This window comes from Megalobrama amblycephala, linkage group LG17 (assembly GCF_018812025.1).
Source record: "Megalobrama amblycephala isolate DHTTF-2021 linkage group LG17, ASM1881202v1, whole genome shotgun sequence".
In the NCBI taxonomy this organism is placed as follows: Eukaryota; Metazoa; Chordata; class Actinopteri; order Cypriniformes; family Xenocyprididae; genus Megalobrama; species Megalobrama amblycephala.
In genome coordinates, this window is record NC_063060.1 from 9309356 (window position 1) to 9325693 (window position 16338).

Sequence of the window (16338 nt, forward strand, 5' to 3'; positions counted from 1 at the left end):
TACATGTTAAAGAAATAAAAACTAAAACCACCTGCAATACAATAAGCTACTGTAGCCACTAGATGTCTGTATAGCCTTTTATATAAATATTTACAGGGCTGTGTAATCTCTACTTGGTGAAACGAGACACATTTGCTTAGTTTTAATAGCCTAGCTTTTATCAGATTTTAATTTTAAATTCATATTAAATAAAAATACTTTGATGATATTGCTTTTTACGTGACTTTATTTACATATGTGACCTTGAAGTAATCCAAAAGTAATCAGATTACATTACTTTCATAGTGTGCTTGGATTACGTTACTGAATACCTTTTTTATTAAGTAATTTATAACTTTAAAAAATACAAATGAAAAGTAACCTTCCTAAACCTGCATACAGTACAACACAACATATAAATAGTATAGTACAATTAAGCAAATATACAGTTTAAAGCATTAAAATGCACGGAGTGTATGAGGAAAAGAGACTTCAGGAATTAAGATATAAAGAAAATATAAATGGATATATAAATGGAGTTTGCACAAATAATAGTTCATAGTTAACAAACACATGTATGCTGTACTATACTGTGCATTTAATGCATTTAAAATTTACGATTACGAAATCAACTTTCTGGTTGAGAGGAGTGAGTAAACTGGCAGCCCAGCAGAGGGAGACAACTCATCACGAAAGCATAGACTTCTGGTCTGTGAACATACAGATTAAACCGTCGCAATCAGACATCAAAGCTATTTTTTAAAAATAATATTAGAAATAATAACGTTAAAGTGGGTGATTTGATTTTAAATAACGGATTGATTTATGACACGAATATTAGGATTGTGCAGAGCAGTGTTGTTGGGTGTGAACAACCTTAAAACACTTAATAACATAAGCAGGTAAAAGCGAAAACGTCTTCGTTCTGGTTCTAGCCGCTTTTAAAAACTTTCATAACCAATCAAAGTCGCCAACAAATAATTAGAAACAGTTATCAGCCAATCAGAAGCGTTGTTACACACGCCTTAATTTTCTTCCGCATCAGCCTCGTTAGCGCAGTAGGTAGCGCGTCAGTCTCATAATCTGAAGGTCGTGAGTTCGATCCTCACACGGGGCAGGAAGAGTTTTGTCATGATTTCAGAATGAACAAGATGATAGAAATAAGATTGTGAATATTGCACTGATTGAATTTGGCCATTTCAGTAGTTAATAGGGGTAGATCAATGACTGATCGATGCTTTACAAATGATCGATGCAGTCTTCTTGCCCACAATAAGTTGCAATTTTTATAATTATACTTTTTTCCTGTGTATGGATGCTTTGGCAGTATTATACAATATTGTACAAAACAATCAGGCCAATAAAGTACTTTGAGACTGGATTAAGGAAATACTCATTTTATATTTCCAGACTTTGTTTTTATAATTTTGTAAGTAAAATATTTGTGTATAATATATACAATTTTTTTCCTGATCCCATACACCGTTTTATTTATTTATTTGTCTCACCTATTGTCTTTTTCAGCGTTTAAAGTACTTTATATGCATTGCAAATACTATACAGACTATGCTTCATTGACTCTGAGAGAGGGAGAGAGAGAGCGAGAGAGAGAGAGAGAGAGATATTTCTGAATGATTCCACATGCTGAATGAATTCAGTGACACTCTCAGTGAACGGGACGCAGGGGCGCTTTTCCCGTCTCGGTTTGGGAAGGAAGGACTCACTACAGCCGGTGCAGCATGTGAAAGTCCAACACGGGCGACTTTCTCCTCTTTTCTTTTTACACATTTTGCAGCCAGTCTCTAATCAGAGATAAGCAATTCCACCGCACTGATTTCTCCACTGAAATGCCGTCATGTCACGCGTGAATGTCAGCTGGATTATAACGGTGCTCGCGGTGGAGCTCGCGACACTGTCCGCCGCGCACGCTCACAGCTGTCACGAGGTGAAAACGGCGTTTCAGGTGCGTCAGATCGGCCAGCTGAAATGGGTGCCGGAAACACCTGCTACAGGTGAGTCTGAACGGTGAAGAGCGTTTCCTGTGAATGGTACTTTTGTTTGACTGTGAGGAAAACTGAAATGTGTCTCTTTGATTTTTAATATCGATGTTCCTGCTTTGATATTCACATGATAAAGAGTTGCCGCCAAAATATCAGTCTATATGATTTTCCTCAGATTTAGAAACTCTTTGAATGTTTCTGTCATTTTATTTACTTTTTTAGCCACTTGCTATGACCACAGTGTTTTTGAAGCAACAATATCTCTGATTAATTGGGAATTTTGGCAGAAATAGACTAGCCTACTGTTTGGTTAGTAAATCTTTGTATTGTGGTGAGCAACCAAGGTGATGTGGTGCTGTATTAATGTTTGAATTCCCTGTTCTATTGATGAAGAGCATTCTTTAGGTATCCGTTGTTTGACCCTATAACAACCACAAACATTATTTACTTGGGAATTCTTAAATAAGTGCAATTTAACCACAAGGAACAATTTTAAAGGTAGTGCCTAAAGGTTGTGTCTCAATCAGCATTTTAGTTGCACTACCCAGAGACTGCTGTCAAATTGGTTCCAGGGTTACTGAAATATTTCTATCCTAAAAATTCCCACAGTGCACTGTTAAAAACCATCAGCTGCTCACTATATTTACTTACTAGAAATGTTATCATGTCTCTGCATGTTTCATGGTGGCACTTAACTTTTAACAGCTGAAATGAAGTTGCATGATAAACAAATCACTGAATGATTATGAGTATTAATAGGCTGGGCATTTTTAGATGTGAATTCTGATTATTGGAACTCAAGAGTATTTTTTTTCTTCTTTATTTTGTTGCTCCTGACAGGAACATTTAATTCCCATTTAGTAGGTTTTACAAGTTCATTGACTGATTTTTCCACCCACAAAGTCTGTGTGAATGCCCATGTGTGCTGCGAGGCTCTCGACTCTGCGCTGTAAAATAATATGTCTTGGTAAACTTCAGACAAGGATCGTGTCAGGTTAAGGGAATCGGTGTTGACAGATGCATTCAGCCAGCTGCTTTGACACATGACTCAGCGAACAGGAGCGAGCCCTGCTGGAATGACACCGGTCCAGCTCACCAGGTACAAATATGCAGGGCCAAAGTTCTCACGGTCCACAAACTCACAGCCTGGTCCGGTTCTCCTATGACAGGGATGCCCATCCTGCTCCTAGAGATCAAGCTATCTGCATAGTATATACACACTTGAACCAGGTGATCAAGGTCTTGGGGGTCGCTTGAAAAGTTGCTGCTGAAATACAAGCCAACTGCTTTGATGTCTAGTCAGTAATTTGCTTGACAGACTATCAGTCTATCTTTCCATCAGTCGTTCTATCCTTCATTCTGCCTGTCGTTTTATCCATCCATCCATCCATCCATGTCACTTTATCTGTGGATCTGTCTGTCGTTCTATCTATCCGTCTATCCATATCTGTCTCTTTCATTCTGTCTTTTAATCATCCATCCATCCATCCATTCATCATTGTTACTTTCTGTCGTTCTATCCATATATCTATCTGTCATTCATTCTGTCTATCGATTTACCATCCATCCATCCATCCATCCATCATTGTTACTTTCTGTCAGTCTGTCTGTCGTTCTATCCGTATCTGTCTGTCGTTTATTCTGTCTATCGTTTTACCATCCATCCATCCATCCATCCATCCATCCATCCATCGTCACTTTATCTGTTGATGTGTCTGTCGTTCTATCTATCCGTCTATCCATATCTGTCTGTCTTTCATTCTGTCAATCGTTTTATCATTCATCCATCCATCCTTGTTACTATCTGTCGATCTGTCTGTTGTTCCATATATCTGTCTATCTGTCTTTCATTCTGTATATCGTTTTATCATAAATCCATCCATCATTGTTACTTTCTGTCAGTCTGTCTGTCGTTCTATCCGTATCTGTCTGTCGTTCATTCTGTCAATCGTTTTATCATTCATTCATCCATCCATCCATCATTGTTACTATCTGTCGATCTGTCTGTTGTTCTATCCATATATCTGTCTATCTGTCTTTTATTCTGTCTATTGTTTTATCGTCCATCCATCCATCCATCATTGTTACTTTCTGTCAGTCTGTCTGTCGTTTTATCCGTATCTGTATCTGTCGTTCATTCTGTCTAACGTTTTACCATCCGTCCATCCATCCATCCATCCATCCATCCATCCATCCATCCATCCATCCATCCATCCATCCATCCATCCATCCATCCATCCATCCATCCATCACCACTTTATCTGTTGATCTGTCTGTTGTTCTATCTATCCGTTTATCCATATCTGTCTGTCTGTCTTTCATTCTGTTTGTTTTATCATCCATCCATCCATCCATCCATCATTGTCACTTTATCTGTTGATCTGTCTGTCTTTCATTCTGTCAATCGTTTTATCATTCATTCATTCATCCATCCATCAATCCATCCATCCATCATTGTTACTATCTGTCGATCTGTCTGTTGTTCTATCCATATATCTGTCTATCTGTCTTTTATTCTGTCTATTGTTTTATCATCCATCCATCCATCCATCCATCCATCCATCATTGTTACTTTCTGTCTGTCTGTCGTTTTATCCGTATCTGTCTCTGTCGTTCATTCTGTCTAACGTTTTACCATCCGTCCATCCGTCCATCCGTCCATCCATCCATCCATCCATCCATCCATCCATCCATCCATCCATCCATCCATCCATCATCACTTTATCTGTTGATCTGTCTGTTGTTCTATCTATCCGTTTATCCATATCTGTCTGTCTGTCTTTCATTCTGTCTGTTTTATCATCCATCCATCCATCCATCCATCCATCCATCCATCCATCCATCCATCCATCCATCCATCCATCCATCCATCCATCCATCCATCCATCCATCCATCCATCATTGTTACTTTCTGTCAGTCTGTCTGTCGTTTTATCCGTATCTGTCTCTGTCGTTCATTCTGTCTAACGTTTTACCATCCGTCCATCCATCCATCATCACTTTTGATCTGTCTGTCGTTCTATCTATCCGTTTATCCATATCTGTCTGTCTGTCTTTCATTCTGTCTGTTTTATCATCCATCCATCCATCCATCCATCGTCACTTTATCTGTTGATCTGTCTGTCGTTCTATCTATCCGTCTATCCATATCTGTCTATCTGTCTTTCATTCTGGCTGTTTTATCATCCATCCATCCATCCATCATCCATCATCCATCATCCATCCATCATTGTTACTTTCTGTCGGTCTGTCTGTCGTTCTATCCATATCTGTCTCTGTCGTTCATTCTGTCTGTTTTATCATCCATCCATCCATCCATCCATCCATCCATCCATCCATCCATCCATCCATCCATCATTGTTACTTTCTGTCAGTCTGACTGTCGTTCTATCCGTATCTGTCTGTCATTCATTCTGTCTAACGTTTTACCATCCATCCATCCATCCATCCATCCATCCATCCATCCATCCATCCATCCATCCATCCATCCATCCATCCATCCATCCATCCATCCATCCATCCATCCATCCATCCATCCATCCATCCATCCATCCATCCATCCATCCATCCATCCATCCATCCATCCATCCATCCATCCATCCATCCATCCATCGCTTTTTTTCCTTCAACTTTCAAATAACATTTTTTTTTTTTTATATTTATTAATATCAAAGTTAATTTGAATCTAGCCAATGTGTTTGTGCACCTACTGTAACTGTACTGGCAAATTGAGTTGTGAAACTATACCACATTTCAGTCAAGGTGTGTTTAACACCTGTTCCTTGGCTGAGGCAGAGATAGATTTCTAGTTGAGTTGCAGATTCTACCTCTTAGAGTCCTGAAGAGTAATAGTGGGATGACACATTTTCCATGGTGATGCTGATTAGGGTTAGCTAAACGTTGAATGCCAAGTTGTTGAGCTATAGCCCTCTTTTAGGTAAGGTATAGATGTGCATAAGAATTTAGAGCATTTATCTTAACGAGCCTGCTCTCTTAGTAGACACCTCTGGTATGATTTCTCCTGTTTAATTGACTGAATGCTGATTTGTAGACTTAGCATAGAAATCGTTCCTCTGGGAGCCAAGACCATACCACAGCAAAACCATAATTACAATATTTCTCAGGTTAACGCGGTTTTGCCTTCCTCCTAAGATCATTAAACTCTTTATTTCCTTTTTGCGGTCAAAAAAAAAAGTTTAAAGTGAGCCAAAGGATTAAATAAGTTCTAAATGGCTTTTGTTGCAGATAGACTGGAATTCTCATTTTCTGAGAGAGTTTCTCCAATGAGCAAAGTCTCAGAACGTAGAACTCTCAAATGAAGCTTTGTGCGCTCTTTGTTTGTTAATTTTTATATTAAAAGGATTGTATCTCCCTGACAAAACTTCCAGCAACTTGACTTATGAAAAAGTGCCAATAAATAAATATTCATGAGTACAAATAGAAAAATGCTCTCTTACTCACCCTCATGTCATTCCAAACCTGTATGACAAAGAATGTGTCTTTGACGTTTCAGCTAAAAATACCCCACAGATCACTTATTATAGCTTGTCAAATTTGCTCCTATTTGGGTTTGAGCAAGAACACGTCGTTTTTGTGTGTGTCTTTTTAAATGCAAATGAGCTGCTGCTCCCTGCCCGATTTCCAAAAGAGGGCGATTTCCGCGATTCGGTTGCTCAACAACAACAAAGCTGGAGAATCTCACGCAGCCAAAATGATGATTTTCAGTAACAGTGTTCAGCCTTACAATGTTCACACCGGAGTCGGACACTGATTGAGAGACTCGGGAAGAAGTTACAACTTTTTCTGAATGGATAAATTTATGTAGTTGTTGTGGAATTGATTCAACTCATCGACTAGCATGTGCCGTCATGTTAATTTTTTGGGCAAATCAAGCATTGAATTGACCCTAGTTTGTGAAGCAGTCCAATGTAAAATGACGCCATGGTAACAACACTCTACTACAACAACTCTTACTCTTCTCTAAAGCAGCCCAACATGGCCTCACCCCCTTGCTTGTTGTAGTCCCATCCAGCAGTCTGTTGTAGTCCTTAAAAAACAATTTCTGTAAAAGAAAATATCTTTCTTTGCATTGAACTTTGATCATCGTAACATTGCAGATATTGTTTATGCTCAAGCAGCAACATTACAGCATTACTGAAATCATAATCAAGGACCCCTTTAAAGAGCATTTGGGTTCAAACAATATTGGATCCCATTGACAATCATTGTAGAGTAGACAGAAAAAACAAAACTATTTTGAAATTTTTCAAAATATCTTCTTTTGTTTACCAGAGAACCATAGAATCTCATACAGGTTTGTAATGTCTTTAGGGTGTTAGGGTGCTCACACAGGTCCAGAATGAGTTAATTATCATCAAGCACTAACCTGATAACTGAGAGCTGTTCTTGTATGAGCAGTTAAGTGCAGAATTACACAGTCTGTTTATTTGCCACAGTGACTTGGCGCAATAAAGCCTGAGACTGCAGCCAAATCCAAAACATCTGAAAGCGGTAGACTTGGAATGTGTTCTTGATAAAAGATGCCCTTTTGCACTGATCTTAGAATAGTTTCATCAGATGATCATTTAGTTGCTGGAGCACCAGTCCTGTTTTCAAAGCAGCAGAGTAAAGATTGTGTGCAATGGCACATGCTTTATCTGCAGGCATAGCAGTCCACTCCTTTGGTGACAGCTGATGGGCATTGAGCAGCGAGACAGAAGCCCAGAGGTCAGCTTGCATGCAAGACAGCAGCCACAGACAACAAGAGGCTTTGAGCAAGAGTCTGGAATCTCAGACACGTTGAAATGTTTCCAAACACTATAACTGATGGGCAGAAACTCAAGACACCTCATGATAGTGACCAGTACTTTAGGATTCTGAGGCCATTCTCAAAAAATTCTATCTGTCTGTCAGTCAGTTACCTCTAGTTAGACCCCTCCTCTCCTAGTTTTGTAGTTGTAGAACTCTGTAATCTGTTTGTTGCTCCATGAGGAGAACTTAATGTTGCACAGTGTTGGAATCTGGGCTCGTTCCCTCTCTTCAGAAGTGCTGACAGGGGATCTGAGGGCATGAGACTCACTGTCTGTTCTCAGTTCAGATGCCAAGCAAAGCAGCTTCTTGAATCTCCACCTCTGAAACCCAGGCTCTCTTTCAAAAATGGCTGTGTTGATAACTAATCTTGTGAGTCTTTGAGCATGGATATTTAAAAGAGTTTTCAGGACCTTGCATCTATGTTTGTGTAAGTTTTTTTTCTTATGACCAGCTTCAGTTCTCCATTCTCTCAGTTCTCTCTTTCTCTCTCTTTATATATAAATGTGTATATATATATATATATATATATATATATATATATATATATATATATATATATATATATATATATATATATATATATATATATATATATATATATATATATAGAAAGAGTTTATATATAGATCTTGACCACAAATTGATGCACCTATTGATGGAAATAACATCACATTGATTTCCATCAAGAGGTGCATAATTTTTTGTTTAAGATCTTGTATTGACAATGCAAGAGGTGAGCACTCTGTAAAGTCTCCTCCAGCACATCCCAAAGACTTTCAATGAATTTAAGTGGACTCAGAGGTGCCAATTCATGTGTGAAAAATGATTTTTCATGCTCCCTCCCAACCATTCTTTCACAATTTGAGCCTGATGAATCTTGATCAGAATCATTGCCATCCTGGAATATGGCCATGATGTGTCTTCCTACATGGTTGGTTAAGAAATGAAAAGCTATACATTCTATCAATTCGGCTGTGTGTCCACCAAAGCGTTTTTAGCTAGCTGAAAATGCTAGACGCTCTGGTGGATATGCCTAGCTGTGAGCACTTGAGAGCTATTTTTCAGTTGAGACGCTTTGTTACTATGATACGGAATATCCACAGCACTGTTGCTTGTTACTGATTTCGCAGATAATTTGTTTGAGACTAAAAATGTTGACACGTTTATGTTGTAGAGTACTTGCTATGCATGTCAGGAGACCAGCAATATTAATTTCTCACCCATTTTGTTCCGTTCTTTGCTTGTTGATGATGTTGTACATCAAGAATGTTGTGACAGTTGGTTGGTGTTGTATTTGTCCCACCCCTCCTTCACTCTGATTGGACGGCTGGCTAGAAAGTGACAATGATGAGTGCAGCGTTTTACTCAAACTTGAACATTCTTCAACTCGAGGCGACCAGTAAAAAACGCTGAGCTCTCAGTGCCTCGTTATGCTCCTGGCATTTAAAAAACACTGCGCTACCATTGAAAACTATTGGAAAAGTACGCTAGCTGCTGGAGAAAATGCTTTGGTGGACACACAGCCTTAGGGTTAAAAGAACTGTTCCCAAACATATAACATGCTAGAAACACAATAACCACTGCAATAATGATCAAGTCACAGACTCTTATGCATTTGCCTGTTTAAATCCAAACAGTGACTTTGTTCTTTTTTTTTGGCCAGTCAGTGTGTGCATGTGTATGTGTGAATTAAAATGAAAAAAAATGACCCTTTCCTCTTCAGGCATGATGCTACTTAAGATGGGCCTTTAAAAAGAGGAACGGTTAAGGAAGTGTTAATTATAACTCGTTTAATGAAATGAAGCAAGCATAGCAATCAAATATTTAAAGGACAGTCAGTATCTCCTACACCCCACACCATTAAATCTTGCTCATACAGGCCTAATTAATCAATATTGGATTTCCAGCCATTCTGTTGGGTCAAAAGTTCTTTAGTTAATTATGTTACAGAGATCTTTATCTGTCTAGTGGTTAAGCCATTCATATGGAGGTTTGTGAGCTGATGTAGTGGACAGGTTACTGTCAGTTACAGCACAAGATGAAGATTGTTTTCCCCATAAAGACACAACTACTGCTTTCTGTGAGCCACAGTCAGTTACGGCAGTCGGACTTGCCTCATGTCTGCTGCATTGTTTTATCATTAGCTAGATGGATTATTTGCCGAGTAAGGGCTACAGCCTGGTCTCAACAACTACACAATATTACTGTCATGTCTATTTATGGTTCCAGAAGCTTCTCTTTTGAGATTTTTTTTTATACATACACACTGCTCAAAAAAATTAAAGGAACACTTTTTAATCAGAGAATAGCATCAAGTCAGTTAAACTCCTGGGATACTGATCTGGTTAGTTAAGTAGCAGAGGGGGTTGTTAATCAGTTTCAGCTGCTTTGGTGTTAATGAAATTAACAACAGATGCACTAGATGGGCAACAATGAGATGACCCCCAGAACAGGAATGGTTTACAGGTGGAGACCACTGACATTTTTTTCCCTACTCATCTTTTCTGACTGGTTTTCACTAGTTTTGCATTTGGCTAGCGTCAGTGTCACTACTGGTAGCATGAGGCGATACCTGGACCCTACAGAGGTTGCACAGGCAGTCCAACTCCTCCAGGATGGCACATCAATACGTACCATTGCCAGAAGGTTTGCTTTGTCTCCCAGCACAGTCTCAAGAGCATGGAGGAGATTTCAGGATACGGCAGTTACTCTAGGAGAGCTGGACATGGCCGTAGAAGGTCCTTAACCCATCAGCAGGACAGGTATCTGCTCCTTTGTGCAAGGAGAAACAGGATGAGTACTGCCAGAGCCCTACAAAATGACCTCCATCATGCCACTGGCATGAATGTCTCTGACAAAACAATCAGAAACAGACTTCATGAAGGTGGCCTGAGGGCCCGATGTCCTCTAGTGGGCCCTGTGCTTACCGCCCGGCACCGTGGAGCTCGATTGGCATTTGCCATTGAACACCAGAATTGGCAGGTCCACCACTGGCGCCCTGTGCTTTTCACAGATGAGAGCAGGTTCACCCTGAGCATGTGACAGACATGAAAGGGTCTGGAGAATCTGTGGAGAATGTTATGCTGCCTGTAACATCGTTCAGCATGGCCGGTTTGGTGGTGGGTCAGTGATGGTCTTGGAGAGGCATATCCATGGAGGGATGCACAGACCTCTACAGGCTAGACAATGGCACACTGACTGCCATTAGGTATCAGGGTGAAATCCTCGGACCCATTGTCAGACCCTACGCTGGTGCAGTGGGTTCTGGGTTCCTCCTGGTGCACGACAATGCCCGGCCTCATGTGGCAAGAGTATGCAGGCAGTTCCTGGAGGATGAAGGAATTGAAACCATTGAATGGCCCCCACACTTTCCTGACCTAAATCCAATAGAACCTCTGGGACATTATGTTTCGGTCCATCCGACGCCGGCAGATTGCATCTCAGACTGTCCAGGAGCGGAGTGATGCCCTGGTCCAGATCTGGGAGGAAATACCCAGGACACCATCCGTCGTCTCATTAGGAGCATGCCCCGATGTTGTCAGGCATGCATACAAACTAGTGAGTACCATTTTGAGTTACTGTAATGAAATTTCAGCAAAATGGATCATTTTTTCACTTTGATTTTCGGGGTGTCTTTTAATTCAGTCCTCTGTTGGTTGATAATTTTCATTTGCATCAAATGATGTTTTTACTTTTTATTTTTAGTCTCCAGAAACTAAATGTGACTGGAATGTAAACAGCAAAGCCACATAGATTTAACCTGACTGATGAATATCCCCACCTCTCATTTTTAAATGCTTGTGTGGAACATCAAATGCTTTTTTGATGGGGACTCGAGGTAAACACTGTTCTATGATGAAAGGTGTAGAACAGCCCATGCATTCATGCTTTGAATCTCTGGCATGAGAAGAAAGACCAAATGTCTTTGCATATTTACTCTTTTTCAGGCATTAACACCTGCAGGCCCTCCTCTTAGTCTCTCTGCACTCAGCAAAACACCCTTTTAGTGCATCAAGAACCCTGTATGTTAATGCCAAAGCATGTTGATATTTGCGTCGCAAATATAATGCGGTGTAATGAATAAAAATGAGGGCTGGTAGCCAGAAATTTTTTTGGTTCTAGGACTGTGAGGGCTGAGCCATGACCACTGTGTCCTTAAGTTGTTTTAGATACACCTTATACGTGAGTCTTGCCTCACACGCCTTTACCTTTTTGTTCATGTTTTTTGCTTGTACTGTAGGTGTAGTATTACAGTCTCCATTCATTTACATTTACATTTACATTTATACACTTGGCAGATGATTTTGTCCAAAGCATCTTACATTTGCATACAAGGTTTACATTTTATTAACTTTTAAATTCTTTGGGAATCAAGCCCATGTCTTTGGCGTTTTCATGATGTACTGTACTACAGCAATTCATAGGGTTGTTTTGTACCCGAAAGTCCCTCATTTACCAGTTCAATCAGTTCTGTCTTTAAGTCCTGGTAAGAACTGATCTCGGTCTCCCTCTGATCTTCTTATGTGTCTGACATGCTATCACAGACTTAAATTGGATTGGAGGTCCTAGCTTGTTTTTTTTCTTCTTTTTTTTTTCATTGCTCTCTCACCACAGCTTTGCAGAGTACTCAAGCGGAGAGCCCAAATTAGGGTCCACTTATTTTATAGACATTTGATTTATCCCCTTATCTCTCAAGCCTGGTGTTGCTTTCAAATATTGATGTTTATACTCATTTCAGTATATTTATTTGAAACTACATGGAGGTGTATTCTGAGAAACATTCTCTTGGGGGGTTTGGACTTCAGTTGTTTACTATTGCGTGCCTTTAATTGAGCAGGTTGAACGTTCAAACCCTAAGGGAACATTTTTGAGCATCCATTGTATCTTTGTGCACTTGACAATAAGGCTCAACAATAAGGATGACCCAATGGCCTGGTGCCTTTGTGAAAATTTCAGCCCAGTGCTGCACTGCTACTGAAAATTTTACATTAATTGATCTTATTCATAGGTTTTGCACATTAAAATGAATTAAAACATTTTCTGTGATATGTTCTATGTTGTTGTTGCAAATTGTGCCAATTTGTCACCTAGCTCATGTTTTCTAGTGGGCTACCATAGATGAGGTTTTGTTGAAGTTGCAAAAATTTGTTGTTATAGTCTTGAAAGCATGAGTAAAAATATACTGAAAACAAACTACAAACCAATCAGCAATGTTTTGATTCATAAGAATTTGTATATTTTATTTTTATTATATTGTATTATTTTATTTCTATTTAATTATTAAAATACGCAATATTTATGCATAAAACAGCAATATAATAAAACAAAAAAAAATGATTCATGTTTTGTGGGGGACCAGTAAAAATGTTAGCAGGGCAGGTATGGTTATGAAGAAATGTCAAAATTATTCCTTCAAAGTATATTAAAAGTGGGCCAAAAGTTCATATTAAAGATATTCTTAGACATTAGCACCCATGTGGCTGTGGTTGCTCAGTCTTTTGAGTCTGATACAAGAATTCCTGGTATGTTTTAAGGCCCAGGTCAAGGTGGGAAAATATCTGCCATGTTTGAACTGTTGAGGCTAGGCAAAGCTATTCCTGCTGTTTTGACCCAGCTCCAAGTACTAAAGCTTATGGTGTTGCTTGTGTGGCGGTCAAAAAGGACTTAAAAAAAAAAAAAAATTTAAATGAAAATTAATGTACTGTTGTAATGTAGGGTGAACTCAAAAATAAAGGAGAGCTTGATCCATATGCAGTTTATTGACAGAATAAACATAAACAAATCCAAAATGGAGACCAGACAACCAGGAAACAGAATGAACTCACCAAACATACAGCCGTGAAGGACAAGATTGACAAGGAACACAAGAAAATCTGGGGTTTAAATACACAAGGGGTAATTAGCAAACAAGACACACCTGAGAACAATCAAAGAACTAATCAAAACTATAAAGGACTACAAAAATAGCACACTGGACTGGGAAAAGGAACAGAAACAGGGTAAAATGCAAACTAAAAGTCCAATTAACAAAACACAAAGCCAGGGAATACATAACAATACATTTTTAGGGGTATTTTATGGTACTAAATTATATTTATGGAATAGTTATGATCCGTTTATTACCTGTTAATCACTTTTTAAGCATAGTCCAGAAAATGAAACTTAAACTGTCAGAAATCTCAAATTCTTAAAAGTAAAAAAAAAAAAAAAGTTTGTTTATTATGAAAAATTCATAAAAATATTGATATGAAATGTATATATTTTCCAAAACATGTTTTACACTAAAACTGTGAGAAAATCAAATCCACAAATCTAAGCAAGTTGTATTCCAAATTTGACACTGATATCTAAAAAAAAAATGCTTTCAGTAAGAGTTTGTTTGGGTGCAGTACCAAACGTTTACACTAGATGAATTCGATTGCCATTTTTGACCATGAACAGTACAAGTGTGACTTTTTTTCAGGACCATTTTAAACTTTTGTAATCATGTCTATGATTTTTTTTTTTCCACATAGCCAGTACCAAAATTGTTACCAAGTTTCGTACCATATCGATGAAGTAAATAATTGTTAAAAAAAAAAAAAAAAAAAAAAAAAAAAAAAGCGTAAAATTTTTCAGTCAAAAATGAACAAACAGCACCAGAGAGTTAAGAACGGAATTGTAGGAACCAGTATATATATTTGAGGTGGTGTGTTCTCTAAGTTAATAACTTTGTATTCATGTGGAGTGCTTTGTGTGTGTACATGCTTGAAGGCCATGAGCACTTGTGCCCATGGCCCTAATGGTCACAGCATTTTGTTGTGATTGAAGCTCCTGTCTGGCCTGACTTGAACTAAACTTGGACTCTTATATGAGTGTCTGCAAAACACTTTGAGGTTCCACACTTCTGCCTCTCCTTCTGATTTTAGCCCAATCTGCCAGCTTTTCCTCTGCATCAGCTTTTCACTCTCTTACTGTGGGCGCGAATACCAGCCAGCGCTCCACAAAGCCAAACACCGGAGCCGCACGCCTGTGGCTTTGAGAAATGCAGGTGTGCTGCCCAGATCTTTAGAGAGATGTTTTCTTTCAACATGGTTCCTCCCAAAAACAGCACATCAGTTGTGGGTAAATATCCTGCTGGTTCCAGCGTACGCCAGCACTTCAAAGCAGCGAGAGCTTCCCGAGAAAAACTTGAGGGGAGCCAGGGGTTAAATCAGTTGGATTGCCGTCTACTTTAATAACTTTCCTTTCCCATAAAGTTGCTTCTGCACTTCAAGCATCAGGAAATTGCTTAAGCCTTAACCTAAATAAACCATAACATTTTCATTCCTCACTGAGGATGTCTTGTTTGGGTTCCGCACAACTTGTTCTGGTTGACCAGTAGTGGGAATTTTTTTGGTCATTGCTGGTCATTGTGATGTTGCAAATAAGAACAGAATAAAGACTTAATCCAGCCAATCAAATGAATGGTTTTTGTCACCTGAGGGTGATTATGGGATCAGGTTGGCTAAGTTTGAACCCCAGAATAAGGAAGTGTCCACTCAGGCAGAACCACAGACTCCTGCTGGGGTCCTAATTTACTCACCAGGGGCGGAATTCATTCCGTCGTCTCTTAATTAAGGCTTGGAGAGAGACAGACGCCAGGGATGGTTTCAGATAGTCTTCTAAACTTTTTGTTTAAGAAAATTCCTCCTTTCCTAAAGATAAAGAATACTTCTTAACTCAGAAAAAAAGGTACAAAAGCTGTCACTCGGGAGGTACCCTTTCAAAAGATACACCTTTGTACCTTATTTACCCCTAAAGGGTCCATAATAGTACCTTAAAGGTATATTAATATTACTTAATATACTTAATATTATATATAATATTATTATATTAATATCTTTTGAAAGGTGACTGGCCTAGTGACAACTTTTGTACCAGTTATTTCTTCACAAAACAAGTGCTGATAATGATTCGTGATGACCAGCCTTTAGGAAGTATGCCGTTAATATTTCTTTTTCTTTTTTTTTTTAATTAAAGGTCAATATGTGCTGTGTTTCCGTCATCCCTAAGGCATGTCTGGTCAGCAGTGGATTTGTGATCCTATCCCATATACCTGTATGTGTGTGTCGTTAAAATCAGACCACTGTTATTCACACCGTCCTAAGGAGCAGGTGCTTGTGGTTTTTACTTGTATTTGATGACCTGAATCCTGATGTAGACGAGGTCTGTCTGCCCAGACAGCTAGTGAAACTCAATCTCAGATAGTTCTTTATTAATGTCCCATGAGTCACAGTAGTGACATAGAGTCTCTAAAGTGCATAGCGGGCGTCTGTACAGCATTGAAATGGAATGAAGCTTCCTCACAGTCCTAACATCAGTCATCATGAACAGACGGTCTCTATATCTCACTTTTTCCATTGCTGTGTGTTTCTCTTTCTTTAACAAAGTTAAAAATTAATAGGCTCATCAAAATGTATAAGTTTACAAATCATGCACGTTTTGAGGTCATAGTATTGTGCAAGGAATAAGTCTTTATTAAACTATAATCTGCCATGGCCCTATGGAAGCTTGTTTCTGCCACTAA

General features: G+C 38.9%; 1 protein-coding gene and 1 non-coding gene across 4 annotated transcripts in view; both read left to right on the forward strand.

Moving 5' to 3' along the window:
* The first annotated feature begins 1023 nt into the window (after positions 1-1023).
* On the forward strand, positions 1024-1096 carry trnam-cau. The gene has a single exon. It is a non-coding gene; the product is annotated as a tRNA-Met (tRNA).
* Positions 1097-1610: 514 nt separating this feature from the next.
* The window catches only part of gpc5c (glypican 5c), a 180258-nt gene continuing 165530 nt past the window's right edge, over positions 1611-16338 (forward strand). Inside the window, exon 1 of one of the 3 annotated variants that reach the window (XM_048163431.1) lies at positions 1611-1991. In XM_048163431.1, the coding sequence (XP_048019388.1) occupies positions 1835-1991 (157 nt within the window). In that variant the 5' untranslated portion in view covers positions 1611-1834. The remainder of the gene's footprint in view (positions 1992-16338) is intronic. The other 2 variants (XM_048163430.1, XM_048163428.1) reach the window with 2 other exon arrangements.